General features: G+C 50.2%; 8 protein-coding genes across 8 annotated transcripts; 6 read left to right on the top strand and 2 right to left on the bottom strand.

The window, feature by feature from the left end:
* Positions 1–335: 335 nt before the first annotated feature.
* N7473_000113 (transcription factor domain-containing protein) lies at positions 336–2,834 on the bottom strand (the record flags this gene model as incomplete). Its single annotated transcript, XM_057146053.1, has 7 exons — positions 336–556; positions 614–1,120; positions 1,185–1,450; positions 1,507–1,944; positions 2,000–2,314; positions 2,367–2,473; positions 2,622–2,834. 7 exons carry the CDS (start codon positions 2,832–2,834, stop codon positions 336–338), a joined length of 2,067 nt encoding a protein of 688 aa, XP_057013939.1.
* A 2,735-nt stretch (positions 2,835–5,569) lies between these two features.
* On the top strand, positions 5,570–7,938 carry N7473_000112 (uncharacterized protein). Its single transcript, XM_057146052.1, has 4 exons — positions 5,570–6,293; positions 6,362–6,487; positions 6,553–6,636; positions 6,715–7,938. The coding sequence occupies exons 1-4, from the start codon at positions 5,677–5,679 to the stop codon at positions 7,571–7,573; spliced, it is 1,686 nt and encodes a 561-aa protein (XP_057013938.1). The 5' UTR covers positions 5,570–5,676; the 3' UTR covers positions 7,574–7,938.
* Positions 7,939–8,366: 428 nt separating this feature from the next.
* N7473_000111 (uncharacterized protein) lies at positions 8,367–10,850 on the top strand. The gene is made up of 4 exons (XM_057146051.1): positions 8,367–9,636; positions 9,688–9,903; positions 9,964–10,272; positions 10,326–10,850. Exons 1-4 carry the CDS (start codon positions 8,699–8,701, stop codon positions 10,600–10,602), a joined length of 1,740 nt encoding a protein of 579 aa, XP_057013937.1. The 5' UTR covers positions 8,367–8,698; the 3' UTR covers positions 10,603–10,850.
* Positions 10,851–11,715: 865 nt separating this feature from the next.
* N7473_000110 (uncharacterized protein) lies at positions 11,716–12,962 on the top strand (the record flags this gene model as incomplete). The annotated part of the gene is made up of 3 exons (XM_057146050.1): positions 11,716–12,195; positions 12,245–12,501; positions 12,557–12,962. Coding segments are annotated over 3 exons (1,143 nt in total), but the record flags the coding sequence as incomplete, so codon positions are not given.
* Positions 12,963–17,207: 4,245 nt separating this feature from the next.
* N7473_000109 (glycosyltransferase family 69 protein) lies at positions 17,208–18,770 on the top strand (the record flags this gene model as incomplete). Its single annotated transcript, XM_057146049.1, has 1 exon — positions 17,208–18,770. The coding sequence occupies one exon, from the start codon at positions 17,208–17,210 to the stop codon at positions 18,768–18,770; it is 1,563 nt and encodes a 520-aa protein (XP_057013935.1).
* A 1,009-nt stretch (positions 18,771–19,779) lies between these two features.
* Positions 19,780–20,952, top strand: N7473_000108 (cupin domain-containing protein; the record flags this gene model as incomplete). Its single annotated transcript, XM_057146048.1, is given in 4 exon segments — positions 19,780–19,923; positions 19,942–20,240; positions 20,303–20,794; positions 20,841–20,952. 4 exon segments carry the CDS (start codon positions 19,780–19,782, stop codon positions 20,950–20,952), a joined length of 1,047 nt encoding a protein of 348 aa, XP_057013934.1.
* Positions 20,953–21,698: 746 nt separating this feature from the next.
* Positions 21,699–22,929, top strand: N7473_000107 (S-methyl-5-thioribose-1-phosphate isomerase; the record flags this gene model as incomplete). The annotated part of the gene is made up of 2 exons (XM_057146047.1): positions 21,699–22,222; positions 22,293–22,929. The coding sequence occupies 2 exons, from the start codon at positions 21,699–21,701 to the stop codon at positions 22,927–22,929; spliced, it is 1,161 nt and encodes a 386-aa protein (XP_057013933.1).
* N7473_000106 (uncharacterized protein) lies at positions 22,904–23,309 on the bottom strand (the record flags this gene model as incomplete). The annotated part of the gene is made up of 3 exons (XM_057146046.1): positions 22,904–23,081; positions 23,134–23,153; positions 23,271–23,309. The coding sequence occupies 3 exons, from the start codon at positions 23,307–23,309 to the stop codon at positions 22,904–22,906; spliced, it is 237 nt and encodes a 78-aa protein (XP_057013932.1).
* Between the last annotated feature and the right edge of the window lie 1,596 nt (positions 23,310–24,905).

Genomic DNA, 24,905 nt, shown 5'->3' with positions numbered 1-24,905 from the left:
TCTACCTTGTCGATCCAGCTCAACTTTACGTAGTTGGAAACATCCATTTTGGCCCTCAGAAAAGATGTTAGTTACTGACTCTGGCTACATACGGCTTAGTAACTAATTGTATCTCATGGAAAGTCCCGGTCGGCCGACAAGGTATGGTCAACGACATCCCCTCCAAATATGTTAAACACTCTGCCGTGACTAGGTATGGGGATAATATCAATTCAACTAATGGTATATATGATCAATGCAATCGGTAGGTATGCGACATGTACATCAAAAATGGATCATCCAAACTTTTACCCGATCCTCCCATCCATCACCGTAAACAAAGCCCTGCGTGCTACCTATAGTACTACCGGCGCAAACGACGAGTCCGGAATCCCCTCAAAAACCCAATTCAATGAATCAAACACCTCGGAGAAGCCAGCCTCACTGAAGAAGGCCCCGCTCTCGTCGAACTGGGTAGGAATCATCAGTCCCGGGTTATCCAATGAGTTATCAGGGACGGGGAGCCCATTGACAGTCGATATGGGTTGATTTGCCGCCGCCGCCGCTGCCGCCGCCGCTAAAGATTGGATGTCAGTGGTAGACCTAGACAGTGAGGACACGGGAGGAGTCGTACCTTGAATTTCTTCGACAGTCTTCCCCGGTCGGAACCGTTGCCGCCATCGCCAGACCGTATCGTAGACATGGCTCATGCTCATCCGGCAGCGCACTTTCAGCTGTAGTCCATCCTCTTCGGCAGCCATGGGTCCAGTCGCATTCCACATTTGAGAGAGGATGTCGGCGAGTCGGACGGGACGATCGTGATCCATGACGCTGATTCGTCGGATGGCCGAGATGGCCCCGTTGAAGAGGAGTTTGCCGTGGTTAAAGTCGATGTGTCGGCTGAAGTTGCTCTTCAGGAGCTTCATGAGCGCGAAGGCTGCTGACACGATCATTTGGAGAATGTAATTGGTCGAGTGGCCGATCAGTTCGCCCGGTGAGGTTTCGAGATCGAGGACTCGGCCGAGGAAGGAGGTGGTTGCGATGAAGAGCTTGGTGAGGTCGTCGCTTCGGGGATTGGAGCTTAGGAATACGAAATACCGGAGGTGCAGTTCCGCGGCACGGAGATGAATCATGTTGATTGCTGGAGAGTTGGGTTAGTCGGCGCACAAGGGACGGACAGTCAGTATTTGAACGCCGAATCATACCCGATATTTCTTGCCCAAACTGAAGCTCCATCTCTTTCAATTCGCTTTCGAGGATCTGTACGATGACGAGCTTCTCTGCACTGACGAATTCGGCGGGCTCGGGCTTGCTGCTATACAAAGACTTGGTGACTCGGTCACAGAACTTTTCAATCCGCAGCCGGATAGCCAGGTTCTCTGGAAGATGGTAGTCGGCATCTTTCAGCGAAGCAGGCTCGAGAGCCCAATCGTAGATAGTGCTAGGAGGCTGGCCATAGCCAGTTGCCACGCTGGAAGGGAGAGTCAACAATGGCTCGCATGTTAGAGACAGGCAGGGAACACTCACTTCTGCGCCACGATATTGCAAATCACCCACGTATGGAGACGATCTTTCAAAGCTTCCCCTTGGGCCTCGATCCGGAAAGTCGTGAACTCTTCGGCTTGGACAGGGCGATGCATACCCAGTTGCATGGCGATTTGCATCATCAGACCGCTCAGCATGAAAGTTGCATCGGTCCGTTGGCTTGTGGTCGGTAGGGGCCATGTGCACAACACGCACAAGGCCTTGACAACTCGGTAATCTTGAGGAACACCGGTAATGGTAGACCATAAGAGGCGACTGAATGGTCCTGAAAGGGCTGTCAGAAGGCCCGGATCTGAGGGAGACCGACGACAGGCCACACAGACAATCGTCCAGGCCAGCAAGGGACATCGACTCAGATAGACCTCAGGCGGCTTTGGCAGATTCAGTAGCGGGAGGAAGGGGTGATAGTAATTGAAATATCTAAGAAAGCCGATGAGCTGTCAATCCAAGGTCAGGAGGTGTCTCGAAGGCTTACTGCTCGAAGAGCCGTGCGACTCGCGCACGGGAGAGGGTGATATCCTCAAGCCTCCACGGCGTATTTTCGTCCTGTGACATGATCGACCCGTCCCTCTTCATCGTCAATGGAGTTGCCATCGACGGATGCGACTCGGCCGGTACTGATACCGGCCGGGATCGATCAATGCCTGTCGAGTCTCGGCGGGAGAAGGCCTCGTCCGAGCATTGCGACATGTCATCGCCTTCATGAGGCTCCCTCGATTGAGGGTACTCTGGATTGGTCGAGAGACGGCGGCGAAGATCCGCAATCTCCTTTTCCATCTCGGCATTTCGTCTAGATAGAGTGAGCGTTAAGTATTGGGGATGTTACGTGGGATGAAAATCACCTTCTTTTGGAGATACGCTTAAAAGATGGCTCGACCTTGCAGTCAATGCCTAGCCTACGACAGCGAGAGCATGCCGCGGCCGGAGTTTGAACGATATCACATCGTAACTGTTAAGCACACCGATTTGCACTTCGTTAGCACACGGCGTCCCCACAGAGAGGAAAGGTGAGCGACTATTAAAGGGCGTGGCGCCGGGGCCACTGGCAGGTCGGCTGGGGGAATTGCATGTGGAAGGCCTCTCTCTCTCTCACTTACCTTCTGCTGCTTGCACTCATTGCAAGCTTTCCGACAGCCGCCTCGGCGCTTCCCCGTGACAGGCGGGACCTTCTCCATCTCGCTCGAATCGGGGGTCCTGTGTAGCTCGTCAAGGATCGGAGGTGGCCGTGGCAGTCGCGGGGACCGAAAGTCGCTCGGGGGGATCAAGTGTGGCCCATTCGGTGCCAGGAGGTTCCGATACCCCAAGTCCATCAGGATCGGCCTATGCTCGCCCCGATATAAAAACTAATTCCCCATGGACCATGAGCGTGGTGCTCATGTAGCCGTATGTGCCGGAAATCGGAGCAAGCGGCGGTTGGAACTTGCAAATTGGCAAATTGGCAAAAGAGGGAGGGCCTGTTCCGGGGGAACTGGACTGGGGTGGAGTCTCGGCGGGAATGAGTCGCGCCTTGTGATTCGGTCCTCATGACTGAAGTCAACTTAGTCAACTTGCCCCCAACGAATTTCGGCGGTTTTCGCGTCGGTGCCTGGTGATGCCTTAGGCATCATGAATATGTTGGAACAATAGCAGCAGTGGAGACCGGATAACGGAGATACTATCTCCCATTTAGATTATTCATTATTATGCCCACATAATTATACAGTAGCAATTCAGAGTGGTTGATATCCAATTGGTGCGCGGTATGATTTGCTAAGCAGTACTCCGTATTTCCGACTGAATACAGGAAGAAGTCACCTGAGCGTATCTCGCCCAGAAATTAAGGCGTCAACAAATTAAGGCAACAAGGCCCTAAGGCACTAAGGCACTAAGGCCACCAGTATGGAGTTACGCCAGAACAACACATATGATCACATATGATTGGTTCCTGACTACAAAGTATGTACTCAGTACGTACAATACAATCAAGGGGTGCAGACGGCGAGCATGATTCTTGTAGGACAGCTCTGTATTATCTCCCTGACTGTGTGCCAGGTGTGTGAGTGTCCCTCCTCGAGGTCATCGGCTTAAAATTGCGCCCATTTCGATTTTCATCTTATTCCGCGTTGATGATCACCACTGGACCTTGGTGGCGCAGCCTTCCCGCCCAACTATAACCCAATCTCCCAACAAGCTACCGCCGCTCCCTGCTTCCGTAGCCCGCAGTGCCTCAAGCTGGCAAGGCCGCGGCAAGCGAAATAGCTTCGCGTCCCCTCATGAGTCATGAGCCATTGGATGTTTTCTTTCTGGTGCTGCGTCTCTTCTCCTGGTCCAAAGCAATCCGGTGACTGATAAATAGGAACAATGTCTTGGAAATCTGATCTAGTTGCGGGACAACATCGATAGTCAGTTGGTGTCCAACCCGAGTTGCTCAAGCTTGCCAGAGACAGTGGACCATCACAGGATGGCAGGCAACCCCGAGAGCAGTGGCAGGATCATTCCTGCCCGGCAGGACCCTGAATCTTCTCACCAATGGTGCCGGTTGAAACACCCAGCTCCCCCGTTGTGCGAATGAAGTCATCCATCGTGAGGGTGATCCACCTCGGCTTGTGTGGATTTTGTCGCCAGGGGCGCGTTCCTGGATTTTTGGCCGTTAGCGTGTGCCGATCCATCTGCCTTCTTTCTTTTTCTAGCACCCGATGATGGCCAATTGTCCCTCACGCCCTGTTTCTCCCGCCAGCGACGCGTCGATTGGTGCGCTCGGCGCAAAGGAAGCTATCTGCGTCCATAAAGCTGGTCCAGCCGAGGGACGCGATAGTAGCTCGTTCTCCGTGGAGTGTCCCGGGTGAGGGTATCAATCACACAACGGTTTCTTGTATGGCATTGAACATACAGTTTGGCACATGCGTCACATTGCCTCGTTTTCTCATACTGTTTTTGTCATCAATTCCCAGGATGGAACAATCAGTCTAGACCTTAAATCCTGGAAGTCTGGAGTACATATCCCAGGGGGTTTACGCTTCATGCCTGATGCAGCCCCCTGTCTCTGGCGCTTGCAGCTGGACCAGTCAGATATGCAACCGCCACATGGCATTGCTTGTCCGACCGAGTCTGTTCATAAGTACGGAGTACTATTGTATCATACTGTCACGTTCAATCGTCCTCCTTTCTCGCCGGAAAGTTCCCGATGTCGCGCAGCATAATCAATTATTGAATGATGATATGATCTGGCCATTCTTTCTTCTTCAGAGAGAGTTTAACCCCGGTCTGGACTCACAATTCCTCTACCTTGGTTGTCCTCTTCTTGTTCATACTGTACACTTCAATCCACACAGGCTTAAGCATCTATCCCGACCGAGGATGTTGGAATCTGGACCTTGCCATGGAGGATTTCCTTTGGCGCGCCAGCCATCTTATCAATTCTACGAAGCATACTCACGGACCAGCCTTGTTTGATATAAACAGACACGAAAACGTCTCATTGACCCGTCCGACCGACCCAGCAGCGTGGTGCCTGGGAACACTTCAGTTCTGCAGCAATGCAGATAGGAAATAAGCTGGCATATGTGGAGAGAAAATTGGGCCTCGCAGAGTTTTGAGAATCAATAGCCTTGTCGATCGGATTCAATAGCTTTCCGAGGGAAATACTTGGGTGATATCGCGCGATCTGAAATCGGGCGATGAACACCGTCCACAACCCCCGCGAGGTCCGCAAGAACTCTCCAGTACTCTCCTAAATGCCCAATCAGGACTTGACGAGGTTGACAAATACATGCAGCTACGGAGCCCATTGTCGTAATAGGACCAATCAAACACTGATTAGCCGCCCATCTGCCTCCATAAACGCTCATCTTTATCCCGATCTGGTCGGGCCGGTCCCCACCTGCTATCAGTCTTGACCCACCATCGCATCGAGGGATCGACAGGGGATTGTCCACCATCGCTCGTGCTGTTTGGTTCAGCACGCACCAGAAGTTGGTTCAGGTTCCACTTGCCGTCGTGTGCTGGGGCCTGAACTGGATCTTTGACTGCACTTCATTTCACGGACAATCCTGCAAGGCTTTCATCGTTTAAAAAAGCCGGCTAACCCCCGTCCTTTTGCAACGGACAAGCGCTATCCAACTTCACCACTCTCTTTCAGCACTTCTGCTGCGTCAAGTCCCTCCAAACTTCATCATGGGTTCGGAATTGGGAATCACCGCCGATACCAAGGCGGCAATTGACCTCTCGCCGGTCAGCATCTGGTGGGTCGTTTGGGGATGTGCCTGGACGGCCGCCGTAGCCGCCGGCATGGCATATCTGATCATCAACCGGGACATGCCTACTCTTCGAATTCGAGGCCTCGCCTTGTCGCTCTCTTCAATCGTTCTTCTTCATCTTTACTGGTGGGTTTGCCAATTTGGCACCATGGTAGGCGCCCTTTTGCCCGGGGACGCCCAATATTGGATCATGGGGACCTATCTCCCTTGTGGTATCGCTCTTTTCCACGCCTCCAATACTCGTTTCCTCCACGTCGCCAAGCTTCAGCGCAAGTATGCTCAGCATGGCTACCGTCTCGTCGACGCTGTGCCGGATCAGAGACCTAAGACCGGCCTGATCAATCGTTTCCGCCGTCTCGACTATACGACCAAGATCCTCATCACCGTGGGCATTGGAATGTTCCTCCAGGTCTTCCTGACAGTATTCAACTATGTCATTTCTCGCAAGTGGCACAGCTCCTGGGGTATCCCAGGTACTGAGGTCCACGGTAGCGAAATGGCCCAGAAGACGGCTCAGGGTCAGGGATGGGAGTGGTAAGCATACGACAGATCTTTGCCAGCGCTATAATTTCCCTCAGCTAACAATTAATTGACTTGTTCAGGTGGCCTGGTGTGTTCTGGCAATTCTTATGGTCTTGGGTCCTTGCCCCTATCATCCTCTGGAAGTCGCGCAACATTCACGACACCCAGGGCTGGCGGGTGCAGACCATTGGCTGTGCTCTTGGCAGGTGAGTTTCATCATGGTCCAAGGCTAAACACGAATAAAAGTACGTTGAATTAATTTGGCATCTAGTCTCCACGCTACCCCAATGTGGCTTATCGCTCTTTACGTCCCTGGAATGGCACCGGTCAACAAATACTTTATTCCTCCCCAGTGGTGAGTGCCTTGCCCTGCTATATGGTCGGCATTAGATCTATGTTTGTGTCATCTAACCTGTTCTCTCGTAATCTATAGGATCTGCCTGTCCATCTGGATTATCGAAATCTTCACTGTCTTCCTCCCTTGCTGGGAGGTCATGCGTCACCAGTCCCTTCGTCAAGAGACCCTCGACTCCATCGCTCGGTGGGAGATCAAGGTCAAGTCTAGCAACTCTGAGAACAAGTCTCTCAACTCAGAAACCACCATGGTCGAGTCCATGATGTCGGGATGGAAGTCCACCAACGCCTCTATCAAGACTACTGGCTCGCGCGACAGCATTCTGACCATGAGTGCTCTGGAGCACGTCCTGGAGCGCAACCCCACCCCTCTTCAGGAGTTCTCTGCGCTCCGTGAATTCTCGGGAGAGAACATTGCCTTCCTCACAAGCCTTGCTCAGTGGAAGAACTCGCTCCCGATAGTTCTGAAGGATCCCACTGCCCCCCGTGACGGCAACTCCAAGGATCTCCTCCGTGAACACTTCAACCTCGCCTTGCACATCTACGCCGATTTCATCAGTGTTCGCCTTGCCGAGTTCCCGGTAAACATCTCGTCCAACGATCTCAAGAAGCTTGAGGACATTTTCGAACGGCCCGCTCGCCTTCTCTACGGCGAGGAGCGCGAGGCCGACCCCGTCAGCCCCTTCGACAAGTTCAACTTCGAGCCCGCGTCGCCCACTGTCTCCGAGAGCTCCGAGAAGGGCATGACGAATTGCATTCGGAACCGCGTCCACTACTGGGGCGATATTCCCGAACAATTCGACGCGACCGTCTTCCAGGACGCGGAGGCGAGCATCAAATACCTCGTCCTCACCAATACCTGGCCCAAGTTCATCAAAGATCGCAGGACCTCGATTGATTCCTTCGACACCATGAGGACCAAGACGGAGATTGTCTAGGAGGGTTTTATGAGCGACTCATGAGTGATTCATGATATGAGCCTGTACCTGTACCTTTTCAGGTGTAGAGTCTTTCTTTTTTACGTTTTACCTTTCTTCGTTCGCGCCAGGTAACTGCGTGCGCCCCCCCATCTACGGAAGTTGAAGAAGAACCCCCGTATTTTACATATAATAACTTTTTTTGCCATTTGATTGAATGTCAACAGCCGGATACCCCCTTAACTTGTTTATTCTCCTTACGATTGGAATCGATGTTTCTCTCTTTTCGATGTTTTCTTTTTTCTTGTCAGATTATCTGGGCTACTGTACCCTTCTGTTCTGAAGATTGCTTCGTCTTCTACCTCAATTGATAATTTCCCTTCTCGTCTGCCTAGCAGAACACTAGATCTTATTAATTAATGCTAGGGAATCAAAGCAATTCTCTGTAATATGAAATTATCTAAAAAGGTGCGGGCGGCAATTGGCTCTTCCTCGAATCATGGCAGCAAAAGTGGGTAATAAGTCCTCTACTAGCACGCTCTCGAAGGCTCTTCTGGCTAGTTACAAGATGAAAGTGAGGCATCAGTAACTAGAACATCTGACGAGATAATTTCGGGAAGTACCATTGTAGCTCCCAGCTAGTCGCAGATAGTTTGTGGCTTAATAAATTAGTTACTATCGAGCTGTGAGTGGTATAGATCTGACTAGATTACTGCCTGGGAAACTAGGCAAACATCGAGGCACCTCCGCGGCTCGGCTCCGCAGTTTTCTGCTTTCGCGCTCGCTGCTTCCTCCTCAGCTTCTCAGTCACCTCACGCAATCGCCGTGTGCCTCTCTTTTCCTTAACTCGCAGGATAGTTTCTTTCTTTTCTGGCCAGCTCACTCTCTATGCGCACCTGAATAACTGCTCAAATACCACTCATTCGTAGCCGGTTGACACGTCGAGTCCCGCGCATCCCACCCCCGACCCCCGATTCCGCTGCCACGGCGTAAGCAGCCTTCGTCGCGTCACACAATCTACTCCAAGAACAGTCGTTACCAATCCATTCAGGCCTCGGACTCACCGCCGCTCACACTTGTGTGGTATGACCTCGGGAACACAACTATCATCTCAACGGGGCACACCCTGAATATCCCGCAATACTTATGGAGCCCCAAGAGTCTGCGACGCCTATGGCGCCCCCGTCTAGATCTCTCCGGGAACAGACACAAAAGCGCCAGCGCAATTCTTCCCCGGTCACGCCGTCAAAGCGACGTCGAGTCCAACACTTGCCATCAAGTGTGTCGCAGAGGACTCCAGCGTCCACCCAAATATCTTGTACATCCACTCCTCTAAGTGGTCCGCGTACTAGAGCGCAGTTGGATCGGTACTATGAAGATGTGAAGAGGGACGCGCGTCGGATCATCGCTGTGAAAAATCAGCTAGATGTTCTCCTCCCAGAGGTAGACACAGATCCACAGAGCACACCGGCGCCAACCTCTGGATCAATGTCAATGACAACGAAAAATGCCGTCAAGCTGCTGGAGAAGATCTTGAAAGATAATCAACTTATCGAGGACCTGGAGGAAGTGCGCAAGGAGGTTGACCCTAAGGTCCGCGGCCCCAGACGCTCTGACACGGACGGTGTTGTCAAACACTATCGGAAAAAACAACAAACCACACGTGAAAAACTCCGCAAAGATATCAGAAAGGCCCGGAAGAGAATTGGGTACAACTGGGACAGACTTAAAGCAGCCCAAATGGTCACCGAGCCCGAGGCAAGCACAGCCGAGGACACCGTATCCTCAAGCATATCATATCCCGTCGTTTCGGTGGCTGCCACAGAAGATGGAGATGATGATTCCGGCGCAATGGCAGATGACTCGGATAGTGAGCCCATGCTTCCTACAGGCAATACTGTTGCTCGGTCAATCATGTCACCTTCTTTTCTTCCAGATCACACCGTGGAGGAGGAGAACCGAACCAGTAATGATAAAGACAAAGCTAAGACGAAGAGGAGTGGTGAAAACGGCGACGCCGATAGAGAAGCATCCAAAATCAACGAGCCAGTGGAGGGAAAAGCGGCACCGGAGTCTCTTCCAAGGTCGGTCCAGAACAGTCTACTTCCCTGCATGGCGCTAATACATGACTATAGGACTGTTCGTGCTCCTCGTCGGTCGATCTACACCCCCGATTCAGTTGATGACGAAGACCGCCCTGGACAAACTGGTCAAAAAGAAATCTCGACACATACCGCGACGGAGGAAAGTCCTCATAGTGATGGAGGACTAGCTGATAAAATGGTGGAAGAGACGACGAAGCCCACCAACCCTCGTGAAGTGGAGACCCAAGTGAAGCCGTTCTCACGGCGGTCAGTGACGCCCTTTTTCCTCTCCTCAGTCCCATTGTTTAATCATGAACTCTTCTCCAGTTCCGATGACGAAATCTCCGACAGCGGGGAAGACGAGGACAGCTCAGAGGATGATGAGGATGATGAGGATGGCAGCGATGTAGAAATCAAGGAAGAAGACGAGGATTTGGATGTCAAATTGGACATGTTTGGTGATGGCAGTGAGGATGACGACGAGGACGAGGACGAGGATGAAAGCAACGATGTTGGACTCAAGGTGGAAGTGGAAGATCAGGAGGAATTCAAGGAGAGTAGTGAAGATACGAGGACTGAGCAAGACAAGGAAGCCGAGGAAGCAACGGGTGATATCGAAAGCCAAAAGAAAGGAAGGTTAGTGGGCATTCCCGTCTCGTTTCATTGACTGCGCTGACATCCAGACCAAGCGACGAACGCCTGAATGTCGTACAGTCGGGCCAGGGCCATCCGGAAGATCCAAAATCTTCACGGCCCACAACTGGCTTGTTTGAGCGCATGAATGGCATTCAAACTTCCGGCTCCTTTGAAGCAATGATGGCCGGATTGAGACAAGCGGCAGCCGAGAGAGAGAGGCTGGCAGTGCTCAACGGGCGGATAGTGGACACTGACACGTCCGACTCGTCTGACGATGAATCACTGCCGGACTGGCCGCCGGAATCTGATACGAAGCCATCTATCGCCTGATTCCGAGTGTGGCAGGAGAGAAAGCATTCCTGCTTTAACTTTCCCTTTTATGAAAGATCTTTCCAAATGTCTTTTGAACCGTCTTTCTTAATAGGTAAAGCAACAGGCTTAGTAGGTATTATAAGGATATATAGGTGCTCGATGTACCTATTATCCATCATACTCCAAATGGAATAGTCTGTCGTGCGGAAGCACAAGTTGGTGTGCGATTAGCCTCAGCCTACAATGGAATATCACACATATGTCCCATCCAAATGACTACAAGACCAAAGGAATACATAAAATCTCAAAGAGACCATGACTATTCCGGGAACCCTCTCGTGGACATGAGTCAAATCGTAACGTTCAAAACGAGGCCACAGTCTGCATGCGTATGACGTGGTGTAGAGGTTTGGCCATGTGTATCTCATGCAGGCGATGGAGTCTTCCAGTATGTCTGGGTTGCGTGCATTGATGGCATTCCCAGATGACAGCTAGCATCATTTAATCAGGTCATTGGGAGAAGGGGTTTCATGATCTACCATTATTGAATCTACATTGTGCTCAGCAACACTGGACTGTCGACATTCGCTGGTATCCGAGACCTCGTTATGAACGAACGTCTCCGGGAGCTGCAACTTGTCCCTCGTTAGATTCCACATGGACACAATGCAGACAGTCAATAAAAAAGACAGCATAGCAGAGCTATGCCTCGCAAGGGGCCTTCTAGAGCTTACAATCTAGCAGTTGTGTGATGTACATGCAGCTGGATTAATTACCCCTTGATCCGAATCACATCAAGTTCCAGGGCCATCTGGGGTCCGAGCGACCTCTTTGCATACAAAGCTGAGTGTGATCTATGTCATTGATCTGGATTGATCTTCGCATTAAAGATTCCATGTCTCCTGAAAAAGGAATGATCATGCAGATCAGGGGTCTCAGTGAAGCAACTGGGTGGATCTGATCAACAACATGGATCTACGATAGGAGCTCTACAGCCAATCAAGGGATCTCGGCGGCTACAAGGTATCTTTGTGCTCTGAAAAGGGTATTTGAAGAAAGAAGGGATTATTTTTAAAGCTTGCGACTGCTGAGCCTTTGACTTTCTCGGGTGTTGTATGTCGGCGACGCAGCTTCATAATGTATTTTTCTGGTCTTTTTCATCTCGCGTTCTTCATACCACTCTTTTGCACTCGAGTGATTGCCGATAACGCGCTGGCACGAGCTAGGACAGCTCTCGACACTCTTCAGACATGGTATGATCCTACGACTGGACTTTGGACTACGCGACAATGGTGGAATTCAGCCAGCGCGATGACAACAGTTGCAAACCTGGCGAAAGTTGACCCCTCAGTCATGGAGGCCGCCCTATATGTATTCAACAATACCTACAATCTCGCGCCAGCCTCCAATCCACATCCAGGTCCGGAAGTGAAGACCGTCTTCCAACGAAGAGATCTCCTATCAAGAGCGGGTGGTTCGGGAAATGCTTCGAAGTGGTTGGATTCGGCATACGACGATGATGGATGGTGGGCCCTTGCGTGGATCGCTGCATACGATGTCACTGGGAGTGACGACTATCTAGAGTTGGCAGAGGGGATTTTCGCAGCTTTGGTCAGAAACTAAACTGTACTTTGTTGAAATAACGCTCATTGTTCAACAGACTGCTGCATGGGGTACAAACTGTGGAGGTGGTGGTCTACCATGGAACCCCACGAGTACTTATGTGAATGCTATCACGAACGAGCTATTTCTCTCGGTTGCAGCTCATTTGGCCAATCGTTCGCTATCTAAGCGCGATGAATATATCAGCTGGGCGCAGAGGCAATGGGACTGGTTTTCTGCCCAGGGATTCATGGGCGAGAACGACACTATTAACGACGGACTCCTGGATAACTGTCAAAACAATGGCCAAAATGTGTATGTCTTAGTTCTTACTCAAGCTGTCTCTTCTCGGTCTAACTCGACTGTCTAGATGGTCCTATAACCAAGGCGTGGTACTTGGAGGTCTCGTGGAACTCAACAAGGCAGCACCCGACGCTACATTGCTTGAATCGGCCAATGCAATCGCTCAAGCCGCCATTGAAACCCTTGCCAATGCAAACATGATTATCCATGATTCATGCGAGCCGAATAATTGTGCTCCAGACGCAACTCAGTTCAAGGGCATCTTTATTCGCAATCTAAGTATGCTCCAGAAAGTGTCACCCAACCACATTTACAAGCAAGTTATCGACAGCTGTGCAAGGAGTATTTGGGCGAATGATCGGAACTCGCAGAACCAAATGGGCGTTGATTGGGCGGGTCCCTTCCAGGGCCCGGCGGATATGTCAACTCATAGCTCCGCGATGGATGCACTCGTTGCTGCTATCTACGGGTAATCGTCTTGCTCACCCTCGTGGCAGCTTATTTCTAGATCAATAATGTCACAAATGATTTAAACACATTTGAGAATCTTAAGATGCATGACGCCCCACGACACAATTTCGATAGCGAAATATCAAGGGAAAAATAATAGACATCCCTGGGTAGCTGGGTTGAGCAACTTATTTGGCTCCCATCAGACAGCCACTGATAAATCTGACTTGAAAAACAAGTTTGTTGTGGATCAGAACTAAAAGATCAATTTTGCTGTCACTTGATTCCCCCCCCCCCCCCCCCGGGACGTGTAGATTTCCACTGGGATAGAAAGAGGTCTTACATACAGCCCCGAAGGTCGACGGGCAGCATGGATGCCCGGTGGTGCAGTTAATTAAGTCAGCCCAGCGTCTTCGTGGAATTTGTCCAAGGATACCATTTAGGTGAGAAATGGTACACCTTGTCGGAACAGAAGAGAAGGACGTTGGTCACCATATTCGTGCGACTGGAATCTCGCCCCTTTGATTTGAAATTCCCAGCGAGCGGAAGTCTCTACTATTGCGACGATTTGCCCAACCATTGCTCCAGAGTCGAAATCCCAAGCACTGGTCCAGCCCGGCCGCTGTGCATAGGTCCCGATCTCTCCATAAGGCTGTGGTACGGAAGAAGACTGGAATTATCTGTCGACCGCGGTGCATGTGAGTACTACTCTTTTGGGAATACAATGAATAAGAACGACCTTGTTATTAACTTGAGAAAGACCGTGATAGCGTAGTGGCTCTCACCGCTGTTGCTAGAAAGGAAATTGCATATCTTCAGAGATTCGGACGAGCGATTCAGCCATTCCAGCGTTTTCACTGGGATGTGCACAACTACAAGGCCCAGTCTCACCTCGGACATATGGCGACACTGGAGAAACACCTGCAGATTACGCCTCACATAATACCTCATGGTCCTATTGGTCCTACCCTTCAACGTCCGACTCTGCGACATCCCGACCTTCAGTTTAATAATATATTCGCCTCCGAGGATCTCGAAATTACAGGGCTGATTGCCTGGCAACATGGTTCAGTTCGTCCGTTGTTCCTGCAATGCGGAATTCCAGAAAGCATTCAAACCTATGGCGACGAGATTTCCGAGATATGGCAGGTCCCTGAGCTACCAAGCAAATTCCATGAATTAGCGGAAACAGAACTGGACAAGGAAGTGGAGATATTCCGCAGGCGTGAAATTCACTATATTTTTCTCAAGTCAACAGCAGAAACTAATCCCGTTCATTTCCACGCCTTGACATACATTTTCAGTACTTAAAGGCGTCGACTTTTTTACCGTGCGAGCTCCCCTGGCAGGGTGATAATGTGACCTTTGAAGGCTGACTTGATCATACTGACGAGGAATTAAACGGATATAACCCGTGATGCGCCAGCCCTTTGCCCAATAGCCTTTTCAGGTGACGAATCGAGCGAATGTCTGCGACTTAGTCGTCTACAATCGGAAGCTGATGAGGCCCTTCAAGCTTGTCAGGAAGCAATTGGCATGGGTAGCGATGTATGGGTGCCTACTGAGCACTACGATGAAGCAAAACAACGGAAAAGAAAACGAAAGCGGTTGTTCTTGATGCATCTGAAACCGAGGAAGAGTGAGCCAGAATGCAGGAGAACTGGATTTTTGACGATTTCAATGAGGAAGATTACATGTAAGCCAATAAGCAACCCCTTTTGGTCTCACAGCTCCTAGAAAAGCCAACAATAGACAACACTACTGGGCCCAACATTCAACTTTGGCATAATTTCCAGGTGGTCGATGGAGAAGTGGTGTTTTGCCTCAAAAGTAGCCCAGAGATCCTATATCAACTATATACAGACCCACATCAACAAGAATATGGGAGGATTCATCCATTATGTGGCAAATGGTGAATGATGTACAGTTAGGCTGTTTGGTCAAGACGAAACACCCTCGTCGTCATGTGAACAGTGAGATTCACCGCCTAATCAATCACGTGGATATCTTCTAACAAGACGGAAATATTGCTAAGTAAATCATACCGCGCACCAATTGGAGGTCAACAAGTCTGAATTGCTATAAAACCCCTAGTTATCAGGCAATCTAGTTAACGTAGTTCCCGGCTTACCTGATAACCCGGTTAACCCGATAACCCACCCCCATTAGAAATTTTCAAAATCGATAATCGCAACCAACACCAATTAATCTAACTAGATAACACGATTTTTACATGAAGTAATCCTGTGGCCAGTTTTTCCACATCCACTGCAGGTAGGCGGAGCCCTCCTGGCCGGTTGAATCGGCTGATTAGGCAGATCGACCTCCTCATGCGATACTACCTCATCAGCTTCTACTGGCTGAATTAGCTGCTGAGCTAGCTGTAGGCCCTCTTCGATTGATAGGCCCCCTTCGTGTGTAATCCGTCTAGTCGATCGAGTGCGCTTTTGACGTTTTTTTCATTCGTTGCGCGTAGATCGGCGTTCTCCTTCACTAATAAAGCAGTGTTGTGTAATGCTTTATAGTGGCCCTTAAGAATCTGATCAACCACTAATTTCAACGGGCTTGGAGGGCTTTTTGACCGCCGATCTATTAGATCTTTCATCATTTTAGCCTGCTTTTGTAGCTGGGCTACTGTTCTAGGCGTTTCTAGTGTGAATTCGCTAGATCTGCTGCTTGGTCGGCTTAATGGGGGTGAAGGCGTTCGAAGAGATATAGTAAGCTTAGAAAGCACCCTTTCGGCATTAACTGGTACAATACCAGCAGCTGCGAAGCTATTCTGAATAATGTTCGGCTGAAAAGCTTCTAGCCGTGCGCGTGGGTAGTCAGCTAAAAAATCAAGCTTGTCGATATGATTATAGCCAGTTCGGGTTAAATCGCTCACGAAGCGACTGTACGCACGCTTTAGCACTGCGAAGCACCCAACATCAAGCGGTTGTAGTAGATGTGAAGAATGCGACGGCATACAGAGTGGTATAATATCATTTTCGACACAGATTCGATCGAATTGAGGCGTAAGATGACTACCGTGCCCGTCAAGGATTAACAGCCGAAATCGCCCTCGTACACGCGAATTAGTGTACGGAATAAAGATCTTTTGGAGCCAGCGAAGGCCGATTTCATCGGTAGTCCAGCCATTATCTGATACTTCGATTCGCCAATCCCTAGGGAGATTTGATTCAAACCAACCAGCGATATAAACCGAGCCTTTGAATATAATACAGGGCGGCAGCGAATAGCCGTCAGCGCATATAGTTTCGATCGCAGTGACCCATTCGCGATTTCCTGGCTGTAGAATTGATCGCCGACCGTAGTATTCTGCTCGTGTAACCACCTTTTGCGATGATATAAGGCCCATTGCGAATCCAGTCTCATCAAAGTTGTAGATATCCTCTGATTGGATACCGTTCTCCTCAATCGCGCGTTGTACCATCGAAAACCACTCGTTTATAGCCTTTGGATCCTCGTTAAGAGCGCGATGATAGTCATATCGCTTAGAAAAGCATGATCGAAGCTCATCGCGCCGTTGAACGAAAGAAGATGGCCAATTTTTGCCAACAGTAGCCGGTGGGCTCTCACCACGCGCAGCTAGTAGAATATTGGCCATATCGCGTACGGTAGAGGGCCTAGGGGCTGCACCACGCGTATCCATAGATATAATCCACTCAGCTAGCGAATCCTCTTCCAATTGGGTCAATTTATGACGATGCCATCGTGTATCGACGCGTGGGGCTACTCCGGAAGAGCGCGCATGCAGGGTAGCGTAGGGTATATCATATAGCTTCGTCGCTGCGTGTAAAGATTTGATTCGACCCTCTTTAATATCTTGGAGGGCTAATTGAATCTTGCCCTCCTGATTGGCCGATTTTAGCCAGGATTCAGAGCGGATTGGTGGCATGGTAGGTGGTTGAAGTTGGTGTGTTGGTAGGAAGACGCGAATTTGGAGGGGGTTATCGGGTTAACCGGGTTATCAGGTAAGCCGGGAACTACGTTATGTGGGCATAATAATGACTAATCCATGTGGGTCTATAACTAAGTTAGTCAACTAGTATCTCCGTTCTCCGGTATCCACTGCTGCTTCTGTTCCGTCCTAAGATTAGTGCCTGAGGCGACAATCCCGGGCTGTGTCCAACATCTCAAGATTCACGGGGGAAAGCTCCTATCATTGAGCAAACTTCACAACGAAGTTCCCCGCTGCTGAGTTTACCGGAGAGATGGGTTGAAAAGGGCCATTCCACTGCGTTTATATTCATTGCTCCTTCCCTATCATGTCAGCCCGTCTGCTACACCCAGATGAGTACGAGCTCGGCTCTCGCTCGTCGGCCGACTCGGATGGCACTTTTAATCTAGACGATGATGATTTCGAGTCCCAGATTCCCTCCACGTCTAGGCTAGGTGCACGGCGACTACCTTGGCTGTCTCGACTCTTCTCTTCGTCCGGATACCGACGCCTGAAGTCTAATGCCCGACCCATCCTCGTCAGTGCTGCGCGCCCAACTTGCGCGCGACGCCTCTTCTTCCGCCGCCGATGCTGCCACGTCCATGTCATTTTCGGAATCGTCTTCGCCCTCGTTCTCTTTGCGTCAATTTTTACGCCTTCATATACCCACCCGCCTGCGCATTACGCTACGCTACGGAAATCCGCGTTGGATGGGAACGTTGCCGGCAGAGGAAACCCACACAACAAGAAGGTGTTCATCGCAGCAAGTCTATACGACCGCGGTGGTGATCTCGCACGAGGACAATGGGGTACACAGCTACTACAGCTTATTGACCTCCTTGGGGGCAAGAATGTGTTTGTGAGCATATACGAGAATGACAGCGGGGAAGAAGGGCAAGCCGCGTTGCGAGAACTGGAGCAGCAGATTCCCAGCGCAAAGGCAATCGTTTTCGAAGAACATCTGGATCTCAAGACAATCCCATTCGTGACAATTCCCGGGGGAGAGAAGCGGGTGAAGCGCATTGAGTATCTGGCAGAACTTCGAAATCGAGCGCTAAAGCCACTAAACGACCGCCCTGAGATTCGATACGACAAACTTCTTTACCTAAATGATATCCTCTTCGACCCTATAGATGCGCTGCAACTACTTTTCTCCACCAATGCCAACGAGCAAGGCGAGGCTCAGTATCGTGCCGCATGCGCCGTCGACTTCGATAACCCCTTTAAATTCTACGACACTTATGCCACGCGCGATCTTGAGGGGTACTCCATGGGATTGCCGTTCTTCCCCTGGTTTTCCACTGCTGGCAACCATGACAGTCGAAAAGACGTGTTGCAAGGCAAAGATGCCGTTCGAGTCCGCAGCTGCTGGGGCGGCATGGTAGCCTTTGACGCCAAGTATTTCCAGGACCCGTTGCCTGGAGGTACCACCCCGGCGCGTTTCCGCTCTGGACCTGATCTTTTCTGGGAAGGATCCGAATGCTGTCTCATTCATGCGGATATCCAAGTTCCACGGGCTGGGGAAGACGATACGACTGACACGGGCATCTACATGAATCCGTACGTGCGCACTGCTTATGATGGTCGAACTCTGTCATGGCTGGGAATCACCCGTCGGTGGGAGCGGCTGTACTCGCTCATCCACAATATCGGTAACCAACTTGTCGGTCTGCCATGGTATAATCCCCGTCGCACCGAGATGCCTGGTCAACGTGTGCAGGAGACGGTATGGGTCCCCAATGGCAGCCAGGATGGTGGAGGTTCCTTCCAGACTGTCGATCGCACCGCTGGCAATGATGGCTACTGTGGGCGACGGGGTTTGCAGGTCATTGTGGAGAACCGCAAGCCTGGGCAAAAAGGGTTTGAAGGCATCCCTGTGCCATCACTCTAGTCTTGGTTGGGGACTGGATAATGTAATGACTTGGCCTGCCTGTTGAACCTGATGATATCTCTTGAATGATTTACTTTACATAGCTTCATGAATATAGAACAACATAATTTTGATCAATTGTGTCTTCGCTAGAGAAACCTGAATCGAGGCTTCAGCTTATGATGTGATTTGATGGGCTTTTCCGGATGATTGTCCCCGAAGCCGAATGGAATCCGGAGGACCCCAACAATATCGGCATCATCGGCAAGTGGAGTCGGCTTCGGGAGGCTTGGTGGCTGTTACTAAACACAACCATGTTACGGTGGTCAACTTTGTTACCTTCGAATTCGCTTGGGATATTCCAGGCAATAGCATTCCTATATCTGAATATTTTGCTACCCTGGTCCTTCGGGTGCGATAGTCCGTTCTCGTACAGGCACAGTCTACTGTACTAACAATGCCTTTCCGGAGATCTTCCGACATAGGCTAATGTCATTTGAAACGTGGTTCCGGTCCCTGCGTCCTGCAGCATATTGCAAGAAATCCCTGCTACATCCTTATTGTTAGAGGCTCTCGTCCATGTCATTCAGATACATCGAGGTGCAACAGAACATCAGATATATACCTGCACTGCTACTCACCAAAGAGTCTTCCATGTCAAACACTATCGGCAAATATCGTTGCCGATCATCGTCTGTGGATACAGACATGTGCAACCGAACTTGGCAGTCTTCAACCCGCTCGGCATGGAGCGGGTTCCTGAAGACTATGTCGATCCGGAATTGCCGAGTCTGTGCTTTTATCTGGTCAACAATCGTGACAGACCTTAAACGCGGATGCTCCATATGAGTAGAGAATTTCGTCAAGGGGGCCATCTTGGCCCTGGGGGATACATGGAAGTTTCTTGTCCATGGAGACTTGGCCCGGGAATTCCGGACTGGATGTCCCACATGCAAGTTAACCCTATAATCTGGAGACAGCACTAGATATCCCCCTAATCAGATCCTCTGAAATATTGCAACCTCTCATAATGTTGACATCTTCCTTACTGCTATTAGCATCGCTCAGCACTGGCCTGGTACATGCCCAGCTAACACTGGAGGACCTGTATCTTGACAATGCGCCGTCCTCGCCTCAATCATACGTCATCCCTCACTATGCGAACTCTCATGCAGTGACAATTGATAGCTAGCTATATAGATTCACCGTAACCGGGCCCTCATCCGGGAATGTTTTCACTTTGATGAACACCAATGCCCCTTCTAGCGGTTCATTGGGCGTGCTCCCGCATATTCACCGTAAGCATTATGAGAATTTCTTCTCGTTCAAGGGCCGCTTCCAGCTCTGGGCTCAGAAAGGTGATAATGAGCAGCAAGCTCGTGTCCTCACACGGGGAGACTATGGATCTGTGACGAGGAACACCACGCACACCTTCCAAATTCTCGATCCTGACACCGAGATGGTTGGTGTGATTGTTCCCGGTGGCTTTGAGTGAGTTATAGCAGAGTAATGCCCACATTGGAACATGTCTTTGTTAATATAGAGTGTAACAGGGATCTCTTCTATGCCCTCGGCACAAACTATACCTCTGGAACAGACACTCCTTACGTCCCTCAATCCACCAACAGTTCTCCCACAACTGGCCCAGGTGCTTCCACAATCTCTGCCCTACAGAAATACGACATATACGCCGAACTCGACTTCAAACCCCGGCGTGATCTAGTCAACGGCACTGCTCCCATCGGTGACAGTGAATGGCACACTGGTGCCCATAAACTCGGTACCCCAGGCCAGCCGTACTTAATCGCAAACAGCTACGGACCAATGTATCTCAACTCCCAGCATGGGTATCAGATCGTCCAGCCACTGGTATCCCCAAAGCAAGCCCAGGATAAGAACTATACTCTCTTGACCCTGACTATCAGCTGGCAGACCAAAAGTAACCCACGCCGGTGGGTTCTCGCTGGCGCGGCTGCTTTTGAGGTCCTCGAGGGCGTGTTGTCGATCAAGATTGGTGATTTATCCCGTTATGCAATTGAACATGGGTGACGTTGCTTTTCTTCCGGCACATGTCTCCTTCACTTACTATAGTGAAGTTGCCTTTACCAAGTTTCTCTATGTTAGCAGTGGCACCAAGGGTGTGGATCAGCAGTTGATTAGAAGTGGTAAGAGTTGGAACTTTGTTACTTTCCCAAAGTATTGATTTGAACCTGATTGAGGCTGCTAGACAGATCCGTGGGGATCTGTGTACTAGTTTCGTTCGCTTTTATCAGATCAGATAGGGTTGGGATTAAGCTTATCCGACAGCCTCCGTATCACCTTCCCATTCATTCTTCCTTAGTTACTACCTAGGATTCTCAGCTCCTTTCCTTTCAGAGCCATTCAGATGGACTACTCTGTTCATTGTTGGTGTTAAAAGCCTGAGGCACTGATAATCCTGACGGAACAGAAGCAGCAGTGGAGAACGGGGAACGGAGATACTAGTTAGTTATTTAGTTATAGACCCGCATGTATTAACGTAATCATTATTATACCCACATAGTTAGTTAAGTTAAATTGCTATAAAGCCCCTAGCTAGTTAATGCAAGCGGTCTAATATTATCTCCGTTCTCCGGGATCCATTGCTGCTTCTGTTCCGACACAGTCTGTCGGAACAGAAGCAGCAGTGGATCCCGGAGAAGGGATATTGTAAACCCGCATGTATTAGTCATTTTTATGCCCACATAAATTGCCAGATAGGGGCTTTATAGCAATTCAGACTTGTTGATATCCAATTGGTGCGCACCATGTTTTACTAAGCAGCATTTCCGTGTCAGTCTTCATGCCTGAGGCAGAGATCCGTTATCAAATCGCGGGGCGCATTTCCAACACGCCGCGGGGCTCAGAAGAAAAAAAAAAGAGACACGGAACAGCTCTTGTCCCACTTCACCTCTCACACATCCCGCGACCATGTTGCAAGCCATCAAGTACAGCCAGGGCCACCTGGAAATCCTGGACCAATTGCAGCTCCCCTTCGTCGAGAAATACATCCCGATCCAGACCGCCGAGGATGGATGGAATGCGATCAAGGACATGAAGGTCCGAGGCGCACCCGCCATTGCCATCGTGGCCATGCTGGCACTCGCCTCGGAATTGCATGCGCTGCGTGCTGCTGACAGGATCCCTCCTTCGGCGGAGGAGACGAAAGCGTTAATTGCGCAGAAGCTGGATTATCTTGTTACTAGTCGCCCCACTGCGGTGAACTTGGCGGATGCGGCGCAGAAGCTGAGCGCCGTGGTGACTACCCAGGCTGGGCAGACGGAGGCTACGGGTCAGAGTGTGGTGGCTGTGTTTATTCAGGGTGCGGAGGATATGATGGGCAAGGATTTGGATGATAACCAGCGCATTGGACATAACGGTGCGGAGTGGATTATGGCCAATGCTACGAAGCCTGGTGCCACTGATGTCGCGGTTTTGACGCACTGCAATACTGGGTGGGAGCGCACTCTTCAAGTCGATCGTACAGGTGCTTTGATCGTGGATGCTAACCATCTCACTCTACAGCTCCCTCGCCACGTCCGGCTACGGCACTGCCCTGGGAGTCATCCGCTCGCTCTCGTCCAAGAATGTTCTACGCCACGCCTACTGCTCAGAGACAAGACCCTACAACCAAGGCTCCCGCCTGACGGCCTTTGAATTGGTTCACGATAAGATTCCTGCTACACTGATCACGGATTCCATGGCGGCGGCATTGCTAGCAGACGCCAAGGTCGGAGTCAATGCCATTGTGGTAGGCGCAGACCGCGTGGCGGCCAACGGAGACACGGCCAACAAGATCGGCACATACAGTCTGGCCGTCCTCGCCAAGTACCACGGAGTGAAGTTCCTGGTCGCTGCGCCCCGCACCACCATCGATCTGGCCACCAAGTCAGGGAGCGATATTGTGATTGAGCAACGTCCGGCATCGGAGATGACCAGCATCAAGGGTCCTCGCGCTGGAGCCACCGCGGTCGATGGCAACGTCACCCTGGAGACTGTCTGCATCGCTGCCCCGGGAATCAATGTGTGGAACCCTGCCTTTGATATCACGCCGGCGGCCTTGATCGATGGGATTATCACGGAGGTGGGGGTGGTCGAGAAGGGACCCGATGGTCAATTCCACATGGAGGGGTTGTTCAACGGCTCGGCTCCTCAGGTTTGATCTTCTCTTCTTGTGCCTTTGAGTTTGGTGGAACTGCGTCGTTCGTTTCCTGTTGCGATGCATCTTGTCCCTCGAAGAAGGCCAGCAGCTCGTCCATTTTGCCTTCGAGAGCGTTGAGGTGGTTCTCCAGTGCCGACGCAGTTTGTTCCCCCCTGTTGTTCATGTCAGATAGCGTAATTATGCAAATAGAATCAAGGTATATACTTTGCGATGTCGGCCAAAGCCTAGAAGGGTTGAGAGTTAGCGTGCCTCTTACTTGTAGAAGGTGGACGGTGCGTTGGGGATCAACCAGCAAACACCATCCACTGGATGACTACCTCCTTCTAGACTTATCGACGCACCTGGGCAAGACCGAATTCATCACCTTTTCTCTGTGGCATATTGACTGTTGGATATTTCTGACGGCACCGAGGCTCTCGAGTGTGTTGCGAATCGTAAGTCGCGGAGGGGAACCTAGAAAGTCCAGTAGCCCGGGAGCTTGCCTTGGCGCTGAGCTGCTGTGGTAACAGAATTTCAAAAACCGACCAGGTGGTCTAGCAGACCGCATCCTCCCAGCCGATTCTAATTGGCGCCCAAAACGGGGAGGGTGCACTGAACGTAACGAGCCAGGCCGCCGCCCAAAGTTGGGTTTTTGCTGCTGGAAATCTGGCGTTCGAAACCCGCTACCGTCCTTATCCTTTTGTTTCTTCCAAATTATGACCGATTTTCATAGTGACATGATACTCGTCTGTCTATATAATGTTCCATTATCCTACATGCTCTTCTGCTTCTGTTGAGAGTCGTCGGGGGTGCCCTTGTGAACTTGAAAGCCCCGAATTCTATCTATACCCATAGCTATGTCCATCCCCGACAAATAAATGCATCTCACGAAAGTGCACGAGCTTTTGCCTGTCTTTCGTGCCAAGTATAGGGGTCCCAATACAGTACGTCGCGAAATCGGTGCAACCTCCAACCTTCGATCGTTTTTCCTGCCTAGTACGCCAAGAGACACTAGTCTATACTAAGGGTTCATACGGAGGCCGCTGCTTGTTGCAGAAGTAATGTTTTATACATATATTACATAGTAACTTTAGGTATGTATTTGACTTGTAATCAATACAGCTAACATTACCCTGCTCCTCCTTTCCTTTAAAACAACCTTTCAGTCTCAGGTCCCACTCCGTTTGGCCAACATCTGATCGACCTGAACCTAAGGGTAAAAATACAACATGATTTCCAATGCCATTTTAAAAGGATACTATGGAAAACTCCAAGCTTTTGGTGGAACGCACGGTCGGGTTCCCTTTTCCGACAACATCATTAAAGGAGCAACATCCTTAAAGATATCCAACAATATCGGGAAAAAAAGCATGACACTTCTATCGAATAAAAAAAGTGGTATTCGTTCTGGTCTCAGAGAATATCCAATATCCATATGGACTGGGTATAATGGCGTTCGGATGTGCGAATACCTAGTGGGCGTTTCATCAAATGGCAGTCCATGCATGTTACAGGGGCAGAGATGATCTATAGCTCGGTTGTATTTAGATACGAAGAGCTAGCGGGCCCAATTTCTCCCGCATATATATCTTCACAAATTGTTGATTGGAGATCAACTGGGCCTCATATGAGTTGCATTTTGTTTACCGCGAGAAAATATAAAGGTCTGGACTTATTTTGATTTACAAGATTGATATTCCCAGGCCACCAGCAATCATGGGTCTACAGTAACTACTGTAACTAAGTTAGTTAACTAGTTAGTTAACTAGTTAACGTTAAGTTATTGATCATGCTTGACTAAGCATTCCCTTTTCCAACGGCAGAAAATCGGCGTGTGTATTTTTCCCTCCACTTCAGCTCTTATTTGGTCGGTCAAGTTTATAGGTTATAATGAGCTCAGTGGCCTGACATCGTGCACCTTTCTACCAAGGTTTTGAATCGAAAGATATGAATAGAAAATATTCGAATATCGAGTTACAACATGAGTTGCTTACGTT

This window comes from Penicillium subrubescens (genome assembly GCF_028828155.1).
Source record: "Penicillium subrubescens strain IBT 31985 chromosome Unknown utg000001l_segment0_segment0, whole genome shotgun sequence".
Classification (NCBI taxonomy): domain Eukaryota; kingdom Fungi; phylum Ascomycota; class Eurotiomycetes; order Eurotiales; family Aspergillaceae; genus Penicillium; species Penicillium subrubescens.
This window is presented reverse-complemented; position numbering and strand designations above follow the sequence as displayed.

What these genes read in the sequence shown, in the direction of transcription:
- N7473_000112 (XM_057146052.1), top strand. Translation starts at nt 5,677, where the DNA reads ATGGGTTCGGAATTGGGAATCACCGCCGATACCAAGGCGGCAATTGAC. An exon ending in ATTGGCTGTGCTCTTGGCAG is followed by an intron (nt 6,488 to 6,552) that starts GTGAGTTTCATC and finishes TTTGGCATCTAG; the next exon opens with TCTCCACGCTACCCCAATGT. An exon ending in TACTTTATTCCTCCCCAGTG is followed by an intron (nt 6,637 to 6,714) that starts GTGAGTGCCTTG and finishes CGTAATCTATAG; the next exon opens with GATCTGCCTGTCCATCTGGA.
- N7473_000111 (XM_057146051.1), top strand. Translation starts at nt 8,699, where the DNA reads ATGGAGCCCCAAGAGTCTGCGACGCCTATGGCGCCCCCGTCTAGATCT. An exon ending in GCACCGGAGTCTCTTCCAAG is followed by an intron (nt 9,637 to 9,687) that starts GTCGGTCCAGAA and finishes ACATGACTATAG; the next exon opens with GACTGTTCGTGCTCCTCGTC. An exon ending in GAAAGCCAAAAGAAAGGAAG is followed by an intron (nt 10,273 to 10,325) that starts GTTAGTGGGCAT and finishes ATCCAGACCAAG; the next exon opens with CGACGAACGCCTGAATGTCG.